This window comes from Tricharina praecox (genome assembly GCF_024521635.1).
Source record: "Tricharina praecox strain CBS 144465 chromosome Unknown BZA05scaffold_1, whole genome shotgun sequence".
NCBI classification, from domain to species: domain Eukaryota; kingdom Fungi; phylum Ascomycota; class Pezizomycetes; order Pezizales; family Pyronemataceae; genus Tricharina; species Tricharina praecox.
Window position 1 is genome coordinate 516,324 of NW_026250403.1, and position 18,416 is coordinate 534,739.

The 18,416-nt window shown below is 54.0% G+C and overlaps 4 protein-coding genes across 4 annotated transcripts; 3 read left to right on the plus strand and 1 right to left on the minus strand.

The window, feature by feature from the left end:
* The first annotated feature begins 3,278 nt into the window (after positions 1-3,278).
* Positions 3,279-4,361, plus strand: BZA05DRAFT_381360 (uncharacterized protein). Its single transcript, XM_051482003.1, has one exon. The coding sequence runs from the start codon at positions 3,291-3,293 to the stop codon at positions 4,053-4,055; it is 765 nt and encodes a 254-aa protein (XP_051344078.1). The 5' UTR covers positions 3,279-3,290; the 3' UTR covers positions 4,056-4,361.
* BZA05DRAFT_5117 (uncharacterized protein) lies at positions 3,823-5,289 on the plus strand. The gene is made up of 3 exons (XM_051488378.1): positions 3,823-4,388; positions 4,458-5,184; positions 5,259-5,289. The coding sequence occupies exons 1-2, from the start codon at positions 4,127-4,129 to the stop codon at positions 5,045-5,047; spliced, it is 852 nt and encodes a 283-aa protein (XP_051344079.1). The 5' UTR covers positions 3,823-4,126; the 3' UTR covers positions 5,048-5,184; positions 5,259-5,289.
* On the plus strand, positions 5,072-7,802 carry BZA05DRAFT_330570 (uncharacterized protein; the record flags this gene model as incomplete). Its single annotated transcript, XM_051480544.1, has 4 exons — positions 5,072-5,184; positions 5,259-6,668; positions 6,724-7,461; positions 7,556-7,802. Coding segments are annotated over 4 exons (2,508 nt in total), but the record flags the coding sequence as incomplete, so codon positions are not given.
* A 498-nt stretch (positions 7,803-8,300) lies between these two features.
* On the minus strand, positions 8,301-11,588 carry BZA05DRAFT_450205 (glycoside hydrolase superfamily; the record flags this gene model as incomplete). Its single annotated transcript, XM_051487407.1, has 5 exons — positions 8,301-10,258; positions 10,319-10,545; positions 10,606-11,138; positions 11,202-11,382; positions 11,448-11,588. 5 exons carry the CDS (start codon positions 11,586-11,588, stop codon positions 8,761-8,763), a joined length of 2,580 nt encoding a protein of 859 aa, XP_051344081.1. The 3' UTR covers positions 8,301-8,760.
* Positions 11,589-18,416: the final 6,828 nt, after the last annotated feature.

The following is an 18,416-nucleotide window of genomic DNA, read 5'->3' on the forward strand; positions in this document are numbered from 1 at the left end:
AGCAAGTTAATACCTACTACACACCACTACACTACATACACCACAATATACCACGCTACACCGACACCACCACTCGTCATATGTATTCAGGCAGATGATTAGCGAGCGAGCGAGGGGTGAATGTAGAACGCGCGGTGTGCAACCATACATCGGTGCCACCGTGCCAGTGGCGTTTGCCCGTCAGATATATTCAGATATACGAGCTTCGAAACCAGCCAGAGGGACGGAACCGAAGTCTACTAGGTATAGATACTTGGTTACGTCGCACGGTCGCACTGGGTCAGTCATCCTGGCGGACGGACGGACGGACGGACGGGAAGGTGCGAGTCACTCCGAGTGTGCGACTCTGCGAGAGCGGCGGATCGGCTGGTCGGTGGCACGTAACTACCTGTCTGTGGACAAGTAGGCGGTGTCCGAGGAGCGAACCGCCAGTCTGGCTGCGAGCCTGCGGCGGCGGTGGCGGCGGCAGTTCGTCTTTCAGACTTTCAGTGAGTGACAGTGGGTAGAGTACCCAATACTCAAATACTCGGATGTGTGTTTACCTAGTACTTACCAGGAACAGCCAATCGTTAAGTCGTACCTCACCACCATTACGAATTATAAGCGCAAGGTGAGGCACCACCTACCCTTACGCCCGAGTACTTACCTAGGTGGGTGGGTGTGAGTGCGAAGCAGGCAGGCAGGCAGATCTTTTCTGAGGCCGACCTCGTCGACGTCCCAGGATGCATTTGCTACTCTGGGTACTATATACTATATACTATGTACCTACTTTCTTGGTTAGTTAGCATCGGTGTGCCCCACTCGAAGCGCGCAGGTTTTGGATACCGATAGTGGGCGGCAGTTTGCGAACCAGCTGCGGTCGAAATCCCGAAGCTTCACGTGAAGATTCGGGGGCTGCAGAGCGAACACCCACCCACCAACCCACCCACCCTCCGTGGTCACATACGGTACCTCCGTGATTAGTTACTCATTGGGCTGCCCCAACATTTGCGCCGTGCGGTGGCTGCGCGGACTTCAATGTCCCACCCCATCACTCGAGCACATGACCCGAATCCCGACACTACTACATGCCCACCCTTCCCGGCCTCGAATTATGATTGGCCCGCGCCGACGACGACCACCACGACGTCCAGTCCGTCCACCACCCGCCGTCCACCGCACACCGTCCATCATCCACCTTCCTGCCTCCCTGCATATCATTCGTGTTTCCACACATATCCGCCCCAGAGCTCCAGCCCCATGCCCTCCATCTTCCACCTGGTTTCTCCGACATTTCCATTCGGGCCTCTCGTTTGTGCGGCTGCTTCCGTTGTCGCTCTGTCGCTCTTCCCCCCCCCCCCCCCCCCCCCAGAGTTCGCTTCCGCATACCACACGATGCGATGGGGCTGCGAATCAGACGATACGGCAGGGGGGCGGGGAGTGGCTCATCAGGTTCAATCGCTGGCAATTTTGATGTGTGTCTCTAGTTAGTGGGTGGATGCCCATCTACTATACATACTACCTACCTATAATCTACGCCTCCGCCTCCGCACACTCTACTCGATGAAAAAATTACCCAGTCAATCTGCCAGCAAATGCATCTTTTTTGGGCTGACGGGGGGAGCGAGAGAGAATGAGTTCTCTGAGGGAAACGGACGGGAGAAGTGTTGGGCCCACTGCCCACTCACATCCAGGCAGAAGGGGAAGATGTGGAAGAAGAAGCAAATGTGCGGCCCTAGGTAAGGTAGGTGGGATGGTGTGTGGGGTAAAATGCGACATCACCTCCCACCTCCCACCAACACCACCACCACCACCTCTCACCACCTCCCACCACCATCATCACCTCCAGGCTCCCACCATTTCACTAATCACCACCACCATCACCATCGAAATGAACACCTCAGCTGCGAGCGAAAAGTCTTTTTTTCTTCCTTCTTTTTCTTTTTTCTTTTCCTTCCTTCCTTCTTTCTGAACGAACGTGCTATCCCTGCCGAACGCTGCGCTGCTGCTAACATACCTTAGCTTGCCCCTCGATGTGGGGTTAGAGACGACTTGCACTGACATCTGAATGTCCTCGTTGCGGATCAACAGGCCCTCGTGGACTTGTAGGAATGGAATTCAAGACTTTCCAGAAAGCACGGAAGAGCATATTTTAGGCTCGTGTGTACGTGCTGTAGCCTGTGTGTGTTCCTGAGGGTGTGGAGGGATGGACTACATCTGCTAGGGTCCCCGTGGATGGATGATGAACTCCGGTGTGCCAGATGTTCCGAATCCTCTGACGGCCAAAACAGCGCCGCCCCACAGAGCTTGGATACCACGGGGTTCTCTGGGGTTCTCTCTTTGAGGAGGGGGGGAGGCGTGTGTGTGGTTTGGGTGTGGGTTGCCATTCGTAACAGAAAAAGGGTGGTGGTGGTGATAATGGTGATCGGCCAGGGCTCCTGTATGGGTCGGTGGACGCATGATGCAGGCTAACAACCTGATACCTTTTTTCCTTCTTTTCTTTCTTTATCCTCTTCACCCTTCGGATCCATCATACTCAAAACATCAGGGTTTTCGGGGGGGGAAACATTTCCCCCTCCACCACTATCTCTTCTTCCTGTTTGCTCTTCTCAATCCAGAAGATAGCGGTAGAGTCGTTCATGTCTGTCATGCAGATCAGGCGAAGGGAATGGTGAGATCTCTGACCACGGGAATGGCCTCATTGGTCTGGGTGGATGAGGTGGGGGGGGGGGCGTCAGAAGTACCCCCTCGTACCTACTACCCCCATCGTTCGAACTACCGTGGGTGTGCCGTTTGAATGCGCATGGGCGATTACAATGTCTGTTGAGCGCCGAGCGGCTTCAACCAATTTGTCTCGCGGGCTCCGAAGAATATCAAAGGCCGCGTGGAATACGGCAAGATACGGCCAACTACAAGAAGTCATCACCGTACCAAGGTACTTGGGTACATAATACATACTTGGACTTTCGTGATGCAGACCGTCCCGGGTAGACCCTACGGCCAGCTGCAAATCTCGAAGTTGTTCGAGATGTACGTACATACATGCTCTGCGTGGGTTTCCACCCCCCTACCTACACGATAGCATGTAGTTATGTATGTACGACATGGAGGTTCCAGTGGTTCCTGATGGTGATTGGCGATACCACGCACCTACGTAGAGTAGAGTGGTGCACCGGCTGCATCTTTTTTAGTGGGATGAAAGCACATACTACCCTACCCCGGTCACGCCTTGCAAGTAAGCTGCTGGTTGCCCACCTACTTCCTTCTTACCTACATGGGAGGATGCATCCAAGCGTGCGAACGACTTGCGGATGATGATGGATGCTATTTTACCAGTGTCTGGATGCGTGATGCGCTACTATTACTACTACTACTGCTACTACTACTATACCTACTATACCTGCCCAAGTACATGCCCAAGGTACCCGCGATTATTCCTTTCGGTCTGTCAGAGTCGAAAGAGAACAATCTCCAACACGCTTCGCCTTTTTTACTTATCTATCCGCCCGGTGCACCTTCCCCGCGATTCAAAAGCTGACGGCGAAGAATCGAACTCATCAACTATCCCCCCTCCACCCCTCAATAAAACACACAGCCTGCACTCGTTGATTCCGACGGTCCCCCTCGATCAGCGCATATCATCTCATCGGAACCAGCCCTCGGACAATAGAAGCTCCAACGTTCTTACCTTCCCCACGGTCATTCCAATCGGTCAGAACGAGAACGTCCTTGTAATCCCGCCGGCGGATGCGCATTTTACTTCATCTCAGCTACACTGTTATATAACTACCATTCGACGGACGGCGCAGCTTCCAGTACCCACTGTGCTCTACTCTACCCCACCCCGCTCTCTCCACCCCCATAATACCCTAGTGGTTGGCTATATATCCAGTAGTACAGACCTCAGCTTCCAATTGCTCTTTCGAAGCCCCTCCCGTAGATCGCATTGCTCTTCCTCTCTCTCTCTCCCCCTCCCTCCATCTCTCTCCCTCCATCTCCGTCCCACTCTCACCCGCAGCGCAAGGCAAAAGCGCGCTCTTCACCGACGAAAGCCTGACCTGCAGGGACTGCCGTAAAGTCGGGGGCGATAGTACCGACCGCGACCATTTTCGCAACTACTACATCCCCACCAGACTCGTGGGCTCGTATGGAAGTAAAGCAGGAATACTCCAAGAGACCTCGTCTTGATTCGTGGTCTTCTTCGCAGCAGATCATAGACCAAGCGACCTTCCAGTTCCACCAGCAGGCGGCGTATTCCCCCCAGTCACAGTACTCAAACAGCTCCACGATGGCAGGATGGGGAGAAAGCAAACCCCGGTCGCAGAGCATGAGTGGTGGCGGCGGAGGCGGCGGCGGCGGCGGCGGCGCAAGCGGCAGTGGGGGGGTGGGGGCGGGAGGATCATCAATCGGTAGGGATGGACACCATTTTTCGTCTTACGCGCCGTTCGACAGTAGTGGAGACTCACACTTATTGCCAGTCGGCCACACCCCACTGTCAGTAGATTCGCACGGCATATCCACCCCTGTGTCCACTGATGCGCAGGGCTTCAACGGATACCAGTCGCAACCCTCTGATATTGACACCGGCACCGCAAACTCATCGCCCCCTTCCCAGGGCATGGTCAGACAGCAACTGAAACCGCTCCAGACCACGCAACAGCAGCAGCAGCAACAGCAGCAGCAGCAACAGCCAGGTGTCTTCGATTCGTCCGCTTTCTTCCATCATATATCCCAGGGCGCGCCGACGGAGCATCGAGGTTCGATGAGTTCAGGTGCGGAGATGGCTTCGCCTGCAAGTTCGAACGCGGTTGGTCCGGGAGTAACGGGTGGTTATCATGGCGTACAGGGCCACCAGCTTATCGGTGCGAATCCCATCGTGCCCTCGCCTGTCAATGCGCAGGGTGGCATAATTCTGGGCGGAGGTCAGGGGGTGAACGTCGTGACGACCTATCCGCCACGAAGAAAAGCAATACGAGCAGCGCAGGTACGTACTCTTCCTCTTCATCCTCCTCCTCACGACCCTCCCCGCATCTCTCTCCGAGTGGATCTTGGTCTCTGTGAATTTTAGCTGATTCGCGATCGAATAAAATAGGCATGCGATGCGTGTCGGGCGCGCAAGGCGAAATGCGACGAAGGAAGGCCCAGCTGCGGCTTCTGCAAGGAATCACAAGTAGCTTGTGTCTATCGCGAAGTTCCACCTCCAAAGTAAGCGGCTGTCCTCTTGTCGTTAGACTAAACGTTCGGAATGGCTCATGCGGAATTTTATTTTTTCCCTTCAGACAAGATCGCACATTACTGCAAATACTCGATCGTCTCGGACGCGTTGAAACGCTCTTGGAAACCATCAATACTCGCGGTGGTGACTCGCAGCCTCAGAGCGCAGCCACATCGCCAAAGGGATCTGCCTCGAAGCCGGCGTCTCCGCCGCAGACGCGGCCCTCCATCGTCTCTCGTCCATCCATCACTCCGGGGGCTACCATGCGGGAAATCCCCATGGAAGAGGACGAGCAGCTCACCATACCGTATCAGCACACCACCGCCGCACACAAGCTTCTCTGGTGGCCCAGCATCCGGAAAATAGTCGACGATGATTTCCTCAAGCATGATAGCTACGTGATCGACGAGGAACAGAACCGGGGTACCCTACGGATCTACGGGAGGGGGGAGGAGAGTAGCGGCGGGGACCCAACTTTCGAGGAGGATACTGAATATGCGGGTCCGAGCACCGAAGGCTGGAGTGGCATGTTCTACAACGGCGCCTGGGAATCTGGCACCGAAGGAGGAAGGAAAACCAACGGGACCTCCACCGAGGATGATGACCACAACATGATGGACCCTCAAGGAAATCTCATGCCTCCTCGGATGTCGGAACAGGGCATCGGTGGATTGGGGTCCGACGGAAAACTGCGCCTGGATCGCCAGACGGTGCAGGAGCTGCTCAACAGCTACCTCAAAAACATCCACATCCTTCACCCCATCCTCGACAAAGCCAGCATCACGGACACTGTATTCCGCTTTGCCGATCTGTTCGGCTCTTCCTCACAGCAAGAGGTTGATTCCAACCCGTCCGGCTTAGGGATGGGTGGCGACACCAACGGCACGGAATCAACGATGCCTTCGCCACGGAGTCATCGGAACAACTCCATCTCGGGGAAGCGAAAGCGGAGCATGTCGATCCCACAGCAACAAGTTACAAGTCTATCGCCTTCGCCGTCGAGAAGCATACCACGTACGGTGCATTCCGCCTTGGTTCTCCTCGTGATGGCCTTGGGATCGGTATGCTCACACCGCCGACCCGTGCCGGGTCCCCTTCCGAAAGCCCAGTACCCTTCCGTCTTCAGTAGCACGGCATCTCCTTTCGGATCTTCTGCAACCCCACCGTTCTCGGCGGCATCGCCACCGTACCAGCAGCAGCAACAACAACAGCAGCAACAGCAGCAACAGCAGCAACAGTTCTCGGCGGGAGGAAGTAGGGACAGGCCGGACTCGAAGAATATTGATGTGATCCCAGGGCTGGCTTATTTCTCGCAAGCTATGGATATCATGGGCGCTCTGATCGGAAGCAACGAGCTAGAGAATGTTCAAGCAGGGCTACTGGCTGGACTATATTGGGGCCAATTGGGTAGGGTCCTGGACAGCTGGAAGTGGATATCTTGGGCATGCATGGGATGTCAAATCCTTATTCGGATGTAAGATCACCCCTTCGAACAAACCCTCCTTGCAACGAACTACCCACTAATACAGGGGGGGAAACAGGAAACTCAACTCGGAAAAAGATGCCCTCCGCAAAGACCTTATCCTCCGTGCCTTCTGGAGTTGCCTGCAGCTCGAGAGTGATGTCCTGGCAGAGCTCGATCTGCCTCCCAGTGGCATTTCCAGGCTGGAAGACTCCATGCTTCTTCCCAGTGGAATAACCTCGCCGCCGTCTCCATACACCGAAATCGCGGCCGACGATCCACTGATCTGGATGTACTACCTTGCGCAGATCGCACTGCGCAAGCTGTTGAATCGCGTCCACACCGCACTGTACAAGCAGGACAAGACCAACCTGGATTCACCACGCTGCCTTGCCATCGCCCGCGAGCTCGACTACCAGCTCGAAGCGTGGAGGTCACATCTGCCCCCGCGCCTACGCTGGGAGACCAACGATCCTCCGCCATCCGATATCAATGCTGCGCGTCTGCGTGCAAAATACTTTGGCGCCAGATACATCATTCATCGACCGTTTGTGTACCACGCCCTGCACCACAATGGCGGCATCGGTAGCAGTGCTTCAGCACGCTACAGCCATCCGGGCTCACCCTTGATGGATGACCAGAACAATGGGGAGGATAGGGATAGAGGCGACATCACGCCCAACGAACTGGAGATGAACTGCCGCAAATGCATCGAAGCCGCTCTGTCGAGTACCACCGCCTTTCACGGATTCAATCCAGATGTTATGAGGCCGATTATCACCAACGTGTTCGGAACGGCTCATGCGTGAGCCCCCCTCCCCTTCTTCCTCCTCCTTCTCCTCCTCCTCATCCTCCTCCTGGTTCTCCACCACCACTTCATTCCGCTCACACCGAGGCAGACAATTTGGAAACCTACTGGTACTCCAGGCGGCGTATCAATCTCCCAGTCTAAGGAATATGATCTCGGCTCATACGCTGAACGATCTCCTCACCAAAACCACCCATTGGCTGTACACTCTGGTCCCGATCTCTCCAGCGCTGCACCGCGACGTTATGATACTGCAGAACGCCGCACAGAAGTTGGACTTCTCTTTCCAGCAGCCCAATGCTGTACCACAACAGCAGCAGCAGCAGCAGTTTCACTGATCGCTCTGCTCTATCCCTCTTGAGTCTTCCCTCATGCACCTGGTAATGCAGGTGTCAGTGTTGGTGTCTTGTATGTGTCTACGATGTCTATATATGCTACGATACGATAGTCCCTATGGTCTCCTATGTATCTTGCGATCTCTCCTAGCTTGTACGCTCTTAATGTCTGTCTGTTATCCTTTCTTGTATCTGTGGCTTGTTCCTTTGTATTGTACTTTTGTTTCTTTCTTGTGTTTTATTTTTGGGGTTTGGCCTGGTGGGAGCGAGTTGTTTTGTTTTCTGTTGTGTTGTATCGAGAGGAGTCATCCTTCTATAGTAAGGAGCTCTGGTCTTGGATTTTTCTTTTGTTTTGGTTCAACATTGTATTAGCAGTTGGTTTGAACATGATACCTACATCCTACATAAGCCCGTTTGATAGTCTACTTTCATGTTTCTCTTGTGCTGCTGCTGGTCACGAAGTTCGAACAGATAGGTAGATCATAGATGGTATGGGTCACCGCGCTGCATTCATCATCATCATCATCATCATCATCATCCTCGAACTCAACTCTTAGCAAACATCAAAACCCATACATGCATGTAGGTATCATGGAATGGAGGCCTGCTTAACCAAAAGAACTAAAGAATGTATAAATCAAAAACGGAAATGAAATCAAAATCAAAACGAAATTGAAAACAAAACTAAAATGAAAACGAAAACGAAAAGGAAAGCAAAAAAAATGAAAATGAAACTAAGGAAGATGAAACGGAAAAACAAAACCAACGAAAAACAAAAACAAAAACAAAAACAAAAACAAAACAAAACCAACGAAAATGAAAGCCCGACAAAAAACCCAGCGAAAACAAAAAACAAAAACGAAAAACAAAACAAAAAGGAAAGAAACAAACCCGAAAAATACCAGACGCCTCGCACACCGACCAAGCCACGCGCTCCCAACCGTAAGGCTCACGCACTCCACTAAACGATCCAGCTCAACCCCTTCGCGACCCTGAACACCGCGTGGCCCCTAACATCAACCGAACTGGCGGCAGCATGGACCGCGAACTCTGCATTCTCGTCGACGACCCACAGCATCTTCCTATCGTTGAAGTAACCGAGGGCGTACTTGTCGAGCGTGTAGCACGCAGTCTTGGTCTCGCCCGGCTGCAGCGACACCTTGGCGAAGCCCTTGAGCTCCTTGATCGGGCGCGGCAGACCAGGCTTCGTGGTCTGCGAAACGTAGAATTGTACAGACTCCTTGCCGGAAAGGGAGCCGGTGTTGGTTATGTCCACTGATACGACGAGCGGGGAGTCTGGGGAGAAGAGTGACGAGGAGACGCGCACGTTGGAGTAGCGGAAGGTGGTGTATGAGAGCCCGTGGCCGAATGGGAATAGTGGTGCGATCTTCGCCTTCTCGTAATGCCGGTATCCCAGGTAGATGCCCTCGCCGTAGACGACGGTGTCGTTCTCGCCCGGGAAGTTGTGGAAGCACGGGGTGTCCTCGAGGCGCTTTGGGAACGTGACTGGGAGCTTGCCGCTCGGGTTGACGGCGCCGACAAGGACGTCGAACAGCGCGTTGCCGAGCTCCTGTCCTTGGTACCAGGCCTGCACTACTGTTGGCGCGGCGGCGAGCCACGGCATGCTAATAGGACTGCCGGACTGGTTGACGATGATGGTGTTGGGGTTGACCTTCAAAACCTCCTGGATCAGCTCGTTCTGCGCGCCGGGAAGATCCATCGATTTCATGTCGTACGCCTCGCTCTCCCACTCGATGTTCTTGCCGACGACCATGACGACGATGTCGGACTCGGCGGCGAGCGCGACTGCGTCGCCGAAGAGATTCTCCTTCACCTCCTCCATGAATCCGACCCGCGAGCCGTCCATAACCTCGTCACGGTAGAGCTCGTCCGTGTAGTGCACGGGTATCGGATCGAGTTCGCGGGATACACCTTCCACCTCGACGGTGTAGGTCCGGCCGCCGACCATATCTATCTCCACCCGCTTCTCGGGAGAGGCGTACGCCATGAACATCTCCGAGCGCTCCGACTCCTTGGTGCGGTTCCAGATATTGATGATCTCCTTTCCGTCGAGGAGCATTCTTCCGGGCCCGCATGTGCCCATAGAGAACATGTGTTTTCCGGTAGTCTTTGGCGTGAGCAGACCAGTTGCACGGTAGGAGTATCGTTTTCCGGGAGTGAAGCTCTTGGGCAGGTTGTCGTAGCACGAAAGTATCGTGCTGATCCTGTGGGCACTGTGGACTACCTGGCCCTTGTGCTCCATGTTGCCGAAGTACTCCATGTGCATCCCGTGCATTCCGTTCTTGGGGGAGACGCAGACCTCGGAGAATACGGGGACGAACTTGTTGGCTAGACATCCGCGGGCGTGCTTGACCACGAGGTCGGGGTGTGGCGAGGCGATGTTGGCTTTGAATTGCTGGTAGGGTTTCTGGCGGTAGTGGGGGTTCAGGGCGGCAGATCTGGAGTAGACAAATCAGTACGGGAGAAACACCTTGGGGGGGGGACGATTAAACACGCACCCTCCACCAGCGGCAACCGATTCATCCGCGTTAGGTCCGATAAAAGCAATCTGTTTGATGCCATCCAGCTTGGAGGCCGTCAAAGGAAGGATGTCTCCCTCATTCTTGAGAAGCACTATTCCATCGGCGGCCGCCTCTCGTAGAAATTGCCGGTGCTCAGGACGATCATGGGCCTCCTCCTGCTCTTCCACCCAGTCGGGATATTTGTATTTTCCAGTCTTGTGAATCTGCAGTGCATAGCGGCAGATTAGCGACTTGTATCACCGGTCTGACTGGAAAGAACCGACCAATTGCAAAATTCTCCGGACGCATGCATCCAGCGTCTTCTCCTCCATGAATCCCTTTTTGACGGCATCCGAAAGGTTCTTTCCGCGTTTTCTTGCCGGCCCAGGCATCTCCAGATCCATGCCGGCGTCCACACTCGGCACGATACTATTGACACCGAACCAATCGCTCATGACCATCCCGTCGAAGCCCCACTCCTTCCTTAGGATATCCGTGAGCAACTTCTTGTTGTTGCTCGCATACACGCCGTTGATCTTCGAGTAGCTGGCCATGATACACCACGGATTCGCGTCTCGGATCGCAATCTGAAACGGCACCAGGTGGAGCTCGCGGAGACACCGCTCAGACATGATCTGGTTCACGACGAACCGCCCCGTCTCTTGGTCGTTCGCCGCAAAGTGCTTGATCGTCGTGGCGATGCCGTGCTCCTGCACGGCGTTGATGTATGCGGCTGCGAGCTTGCCGCCGAGGAACGGGTCGTCGCCGGAGAAGGACTCGAAGTTTCGGCCGCCCAATGGGGATCTGTGGAGACACACTGGACCGATCGTATTAGCTTGTCTACCAAAAGCGGGACGAGGCTGGCCGGCTGGCTGCCTACCTGTTGGGGCGAGAAGGATATCCGCCTTCTTGTCCCGCATCTCGGTGGCCAGAAGGCTTCCGAGCTGCGAGATGATATCGGTATCCCAAGTAGCCGCCAACGAAACCGCGCTGGGCGCCATTGCGGCCGTGGTTCCATCGACCATAGTACCACCACGGATGCCGACGGGTCCGTCAGACGTCTGCGTTAGTCGGTCAGTCAGATGCGTCCAGAAGTATTTGCGACCGATTAAATTCGTCCACACACCTTCAATTGAGGGATTCCAAGGCGCGGAACCGGATACGTCCTCCATACGTCCACACCCGAAAGCATGAGAGCCTTCTCTTCGAGAGTCAACTCTGCCAGCTTGCCTTCTACCCATGACTCCATGTCCACGGGCAACGGCATCGGTTCTAGGGATGGCATAGAAATAGAGGATGAGGTAACAGTCGACAACGCGAGCACTCAATGCCTACGTGATGATATACTCGTCGGGTTGTGGTTGTAGGGATCGTGGTGAGATACGAGGACGAAGCTCAGTGGACACAGCCGCAGGATATGAAGGAAGAACACGAAGAAGACGGGACGGTCCCCATGTTATAGGTAGCTCAAGGAAGGGGCCGTATTTGCGCATCGTTGGGGAAAGATTTTACCGGAGCGGGGCCACGGCATCAAAGCCACTACGGCGGGGAAGAGGGATTGGTAGCCCTCGACGGAAGCACCTAAACCGTCGTCAGCAGCCAGCAGCCAGCAGCCAGCAGCCAGCAGCCGGTAGGCTGAGGATTATCGCATCGTCGCTACCTGAAACCGAAAAGCCATACCGTTCCTAGGGAGAGACAATATCGAGCTTGTATTCGTTCCCATTCGTGCGTAACTACCCGACAAAAAAAGCCTCCGGTCATAGCCGGGGGGAACGTGTGGTGCTGTGTTTATCTTCGTCCTAACCATGGGAGCGGCCGATAAAAAAATATTCCGGATCATGTATTTGTGCTTTGACTACCACATGTGGTGCTTGAAGCTCATCGTCGGCGTCTGTCCAGTCCTCAACCTCGTTAGACCGAACTCCCCTCCCCCACCACCCCCCCTCCCCCCCGCGTGTACGGATATTCTTCCGTGATGTGCATTAGCAGGGATTCTGTGGGGGTGGGGCTGGTACCAAGCTAGAGGTTTCCGCTACAACGGCCATGTAGAGTAGACGTCTGTAGACAAGTGAAGGGAGGGATCCACATGGGTCTACCGCCTCGATCGATTGTGACGCCTTCGGGTCTGCCTAGATATAGTATGGTTACTCTGGTAGATAGACATAAATCCAAAAGTTTGCCGGAATACGTTGTTGCCGGACTAGTAAACGGCCGGTGTTCCTTCTAGAAGACGAGCCAAACAGTCCAATGAAGGGCTTCAAGATGGGATGGCCATCCGTCGTACATAGCTTCGCCGATTGCGAAAACATATAGTGAAGCAGACAATTTTCGACGCAGGTGGTTTGATTCGATGTCAATGGCTGAGGGTATGTACATAATATGGATCTCACGAGAAAATCCCTGGGATCCAGATGACAGGCCAGGTCAAGGTTCAAACACATAGTTAGTAAGTGCCCTCCTTCGCCGGGCGCCAACCGAAATGACTCGTTTACTCAGAGTTGTAATGTCATGCAGTATCACTCGAGACCCGGCTGTCGTTGGTTATCGGATACCAGCGGGGCGGTGAGAGGTCTCATGCAAATCAAAGAATAAACCAAAAGACCAGAGCGGTGAGAGGTCGCCGCGGCGCGCATTGAACCGAAAGAAAGAAGTCTGCATGCTTAAGTAAGTCGGATCAACCTCGGAGCTCTGCGGTCCACAGTCAACCTGATCTGCAAACATAGGCAACTGCAGAGGCCCTTGTCCGGCCCCTCGAGCCGCAAGCAAGCGTCTGGGGGTAGCCAGTATTAAAAAGCCCTTCCGGGGAATTGGCACAGTATGTGCCGGTGCGGTCGGAATGCGTATGTACCTGGGCCCCAATGTCAGCAACCGGCATGTACCATGCATGGGGAGCCCTTCCCAACCATGCAGCTGTCTTTGGAATAACCTTTATTGCGGGGCTTGTTCGGATGACGTTAGTCACGCAGCGTCGGTAACCTCGGGAAGGCAGCGCTGTTGGAACAGAGAAGTATGTGATAATCCCTATGCCTCTGCGGACGCGGACGCGGGCGCGGGAACGAAGGACCGACTTCCGGATCCTACATTGTCCCGTGAGCTCCAAGAAGTGGGGAACGGGATGGTATCGCTCTAGTGGGGTCAGATCAGAAGTAGGTAGAAGCCTTAAGCCCCCGTAATATTTCGCATTCCGGCTAATAGAGTGGTTGCTGGGTACGCAGCTATATCAGCCAGCCGGCCCATTGTCCGTACATTTTTCCTGGATGATCGAAACGCGCAATCCCCAAGACTTTTCAGGCCAGGAGATAATCGTGTCGGAGCGAACGCGAGAGTTGGCCGCGGTTGAGGTACTGCTGCTGCGCTTGTTGCGGTGAGATCGGGTTCAAGGCGAACCCCGGTCCTGCGATGTCCGCTGCCACACATGTAACCATCAGACGATGATGGCGATGAGCTGAATAACTATATCCCTGCGTCATTCCACAACCATGATTCTCTCACTCTTTGCGGGTCACCGTCCGAGTACCACTCACCAAGCACCATTCACCCCCACCTCATCTGATGTCTGCGTTGCGGACTCGTGAACTTCATCACCTAGGATAGAATAGATTTGAATGCAAAAGCAGAGCTATCTAAGGTCCATCTTTGATCTTGCTGCTGCTGCTGCGCTTGCTGCGGCGTGACGTTGGACTGGGTGGGTCAGCTGTGGTTCCGAACCCTGGGACTAATCTAATCACCTCATTGGAATCTCTCGACCAACCATGGCCAAGCCATATGCAACACAGTTGCGAGTTATGTTTCTGACGGCGAAGTGGCTGCAGAGTTTGCGAGCTGGATGAACATCGGTAGGCAGTTGCTTCTGTGTATGAGGTGGTATCCGGAGAGTGTTCGAAAGGCCGTGTCCCTCCAACCACAAGGCTCAGTTACCGACCCAAGTAATGCCTCGGAGAGCGGGAATACGCTAGTTCGAGCGTTGCTGCTTGATGTTTCGGAGTTCTAACTTCTGACGTTGGGTGTCTCTCCTCTGGCGTGCAGACACGTACAGGACGAACAACATGGCGGGCCACGGTAGAGGGCATGTGCCCCCCTGTTCCGCGCGACGAGGACCTCTGGATTCCAAATCAAACATGCTGCGGATTCACCTATTATTGGCTCCAATACAGCGTTTCTTTGAGCCTGGAAAAATACCTCGGCCGAAAGTCTTCATAGCTCCCGAGCCGGGTCCTGCGGAAGCAACGAGCCTAACCATCGGAGGAACCCAAGCGATATGGAACGGATAAGCGACCGAGCACACAAACGGTTAGCAAATCAACGGACGTCCCATTAAGGTTCGATATCTGAGTTCGGTGTCATGAGAGCGTTCGCCATGTCGAGTAGGAAGAAGTTCGTCGTTTGCTCACTCCAGGTGGATGACCGGGGCCGCAGACTAGGTATAAAATTCGCAAACGTTGGGGACGTTGATTTGGGGAAAGGAGCGGATGATGTAAGCCTCCCCATAGGAGAGTGTCGGGAGACTAGCGACGAGAAACATATACATTAGGCGACGGAAGTTTAGTCTGAACTGGGCCCCCAAACAAGCCTGCTTTTGAAAATCGAACGGACATGATCCCACACACCCGCATTCCACAATTTTGCGGCTCGGGAATCCAGCACTCTTCTTGCTCCAATAGTGAAGGTTTTCTTATTGCCGTGAGACTGCAGACTGCAGGCTGTCGATCCAGCCAAAGTGTAATCGGGCCCTTTGTGTGATGTTACTCTACAGTCTGCAGCAAGGGCGGGAAGGTGTACGCACACCAACAAACACATAGTGGATAAGAATATGCATTGCACTCGACTTACCAGTCACCGGTGACCGGTCACATCCGAATTCTCTCGTTGATTCGTGTTGATATTTTTCTGGACTGTCCCTCGAGCAACCGTACTCCGTGCTCATCACGTATCACTCAGATCGCGTATTGTGTCAGTTCGGCTTTGCGTGTGAAAGCGGATATTCGCACAGAGTAGGCTGGCTTGAAAGATCCTTAATCCAAGGCATCCAAGGAGTGCCTGATCCGGTCTTCGCAGTTGGATGAATATAGAGTGATCCCGTTGCCCTTCCCGGCCCCGCTATGACGATGACCGGAAATCTCGCCGCTTCCCCGGATAAGCCCGCAACTAAGCGCCATTATCTCCAAGCGCTAGATCCGTAGATCAGTCCCTTACATACAAACGTACCGATAGGGTATGTACTTGTATGTATGCATGTAACTGTCGTATGTGTGTAGAGGAGGCAGCCTCCCCGCAATCCGGAACAACCGCCGTAAGCCCGTAGCCCGTAGGCCGCTAGAAACAAAACCAAAATTCTGGGCTGAAACCGCTTCGGAATTCGAATGAGCGAGACGTTGTCCCTTTGCCCCGCGCCGGGTTGGGTCCGAACTAACCAAACATTACCGACGTCGATCCCCCGCACACACAGCGGATCGGCCTCGGCCCGACCCTCCCGTGCAGAATATTAGAACGTGCTGGCTTGGCTTAACCGCACCGCCCAGATGTACGCCTCCCCTTCACATAAAGGTTCGCTGGACCTCTCGAGCCATCAGCGTGTTTGCTGCGCCTCCACAGCAGGTAATTAGCAGCGAAATTAACCCCCACGAGACCCAGTTCAACCCAGCCCCAGGAACCTAAATAGGATCGATTAAGGGTAATCGGTCAAAATCGACAATTTGGCCGAATACGGTCGATTTGTTAATGCATGGCGAAGAGACGCTTGGGGCTTGCGCGACTATGTCGTCTCTCAGGGTCTATTCGAGCGTGTTTTGGGTTGCGTGGAACTCCGGACTTTTGGCGTTCGCTCGGTGAAACACCCCCTCATCATACTAACTAGTACCTACGAGTAATGGAAGCGTGAAGCTTTCCACGTGTGTTCGAATTCGCGCCAGATGCCGCCGGAAGGATTCTCACCTTACGGGTTCGGACGATTAAGGTAAAATGGGAGGGGTGCTTGGCTCATGTGGGAGCACTCGGGATGAGCCTCAATAAGTTTGTTGAAATATGAAGGTCAAAAGTCTATTGTCCGACAGGCGGAGAGAGCGCAGACGACAACTGACTAGGTGTACAGTATATATCTAGTATAAGATGGGAATGGCGAGATTGCCAAACACAAAGAGTAGAGTCCGATTTTGATTTCAATTTCCATCATCGAATTGCGTGCGAGTTACTATGTGATCGTAGCGATGCGTAAACCGTCCGATTCCTGTCCTCCCGTCTCTCTCTTCCCGCTTTAGTTGCTCCACTGGCCTCGAATTCGCTCTTCCCCTCCGCCCTGCTCTCCCGGTTCGGAGTCTCTCCGTAAAGAACAAAGCCCTTGCAGACAAAGCAACAGTATCGTGGGAGTAACAATATAACGAGTGATATAACTCAACAAAGTTGGAGTGAGCCGCCCAACGGATCCGTGTAGGCATGGAAGCGTTCCGACGTAACCTTGTCTCTCCATCCGGGGTCGACGATTGACGACCTAGGATGAAGCTCTTGATGCGCTCGGTAACCTTAACTCCATCGCATTGGGTTCAAAGTATACATCGCGGATACTGCCGATGAGATGAGCTGCTCTCCGGCCAAGGCCAAAATCTTGCCTCATATCTCATACGAGTCAAGGGAATCGGAGGATTCATCCCTACTCACGGAGACAGTGCTTTTTCACCTGGCTGAAGCGACGATCTTAAGCTCAGACTTTCGTAGGCACCTAGACACCTTGATAAATCATCGCCTTTTTAAGCCATGTATCGTCTAAACAAACCAATTGAATTTCACGATATCCTTCCCCATGAACTTCCGGAAGCGTAACACTTCCGGGTCGTAGGGCATATATGATTCCGCCGTTCGCCGCCCTGTCGAAATCTCCAGCCTGCAGTTTGCCGTCCCCGAATCAACTCGTTTTCGACTTTCGACTTTCCAACTTTATCCACGGTTCTTTACTTCCGATTCCCTGTCATTTCAAGATGCAGTTTGTTATCCTCTCCTTCGTCCTGACTGCTGTCGCCAGCGCACAATCACCAGGTTCCAACGTCGTCCAGATCGCCGACGGTCAGATCCAGGCTCCCGGCGCAGTTCCACAACAGCCTCAGTCGCAGCCTGCCCAGCCGCAGCAACCTCAATATGCCGGCCAGACCACCTACGAGACAGGGCAGATTGCCGGAGAAGCCAGCTTCACCGACTACTCTTCCTCCGACAACAGCGCTGCCTACCAGCCTGTCCTTGTGGCCGGTTACGGCCCCGAGTCCGGCAACCTGAACACGTACTGCGGCCCCGACCAATATGCCGGCCAAGCGTCCGGCCCTGGATACGGAAACGGCGTCACTCCCACTGGAAACGCACCCACCAACGGCTACATCAACTCTGCGGGAATCCCGGCTTCGGGACCCATCACTGATTCTGGATATATTACCGATTCGGGGTACATCACCGATTCGGGGTATATTTCCTACGGCTCCGGCGGTGCGGGTTCGGTCCTTGTGGATTCGGATGGCGATATTGTTGGCGTTAATGGACAGGCCCCAGCAATTTTTGAGGGTGCCGCGAGCAAGCACTCAGGTGGGTGCCTGGTCCTGTCCTTGATGGCTGCGGGAGTAGTGGCTCTAGGGATGATGTAGCGCATCTCCGAGGAAGACCCTGAGGCGTGAAGAGTCCGGAGGCAGAGGGGGAGCCACCTGTACGGTAGTTGGGAAATGTAGTGTGTGGCTGGATGTTTTCGGTGTCATTTGTGTTTCTTGCATATAACTGCTGGTGCTCGAGAGGATTATGTTCGGGGCTAGATTTGGGAAATGGTTTCTTTGCTTCCTTCTCCCGGTCAGTTAATCGCGAATAAATGCTATGTGGGTGGTGCACGGATTACCTGTCGATGTATGTACAGCATTGTATTTCTGCCCGAATATGGCTGCCGCATTCTAGCGTATACACCTTCCTTCGTGGCCAACGAGATTTCGATCAGCTCTATCTGGAAATAGTGGCCGTTCGGCCGAACGGTGAAGTCTTTCCGCGAACGGTCTAATCGTGTAACGAGTAGATACGTGAGCGGTCTAATCGTCCAACGAGTACGTGAATGGTCTAATCGTGCAAATGGGGACGT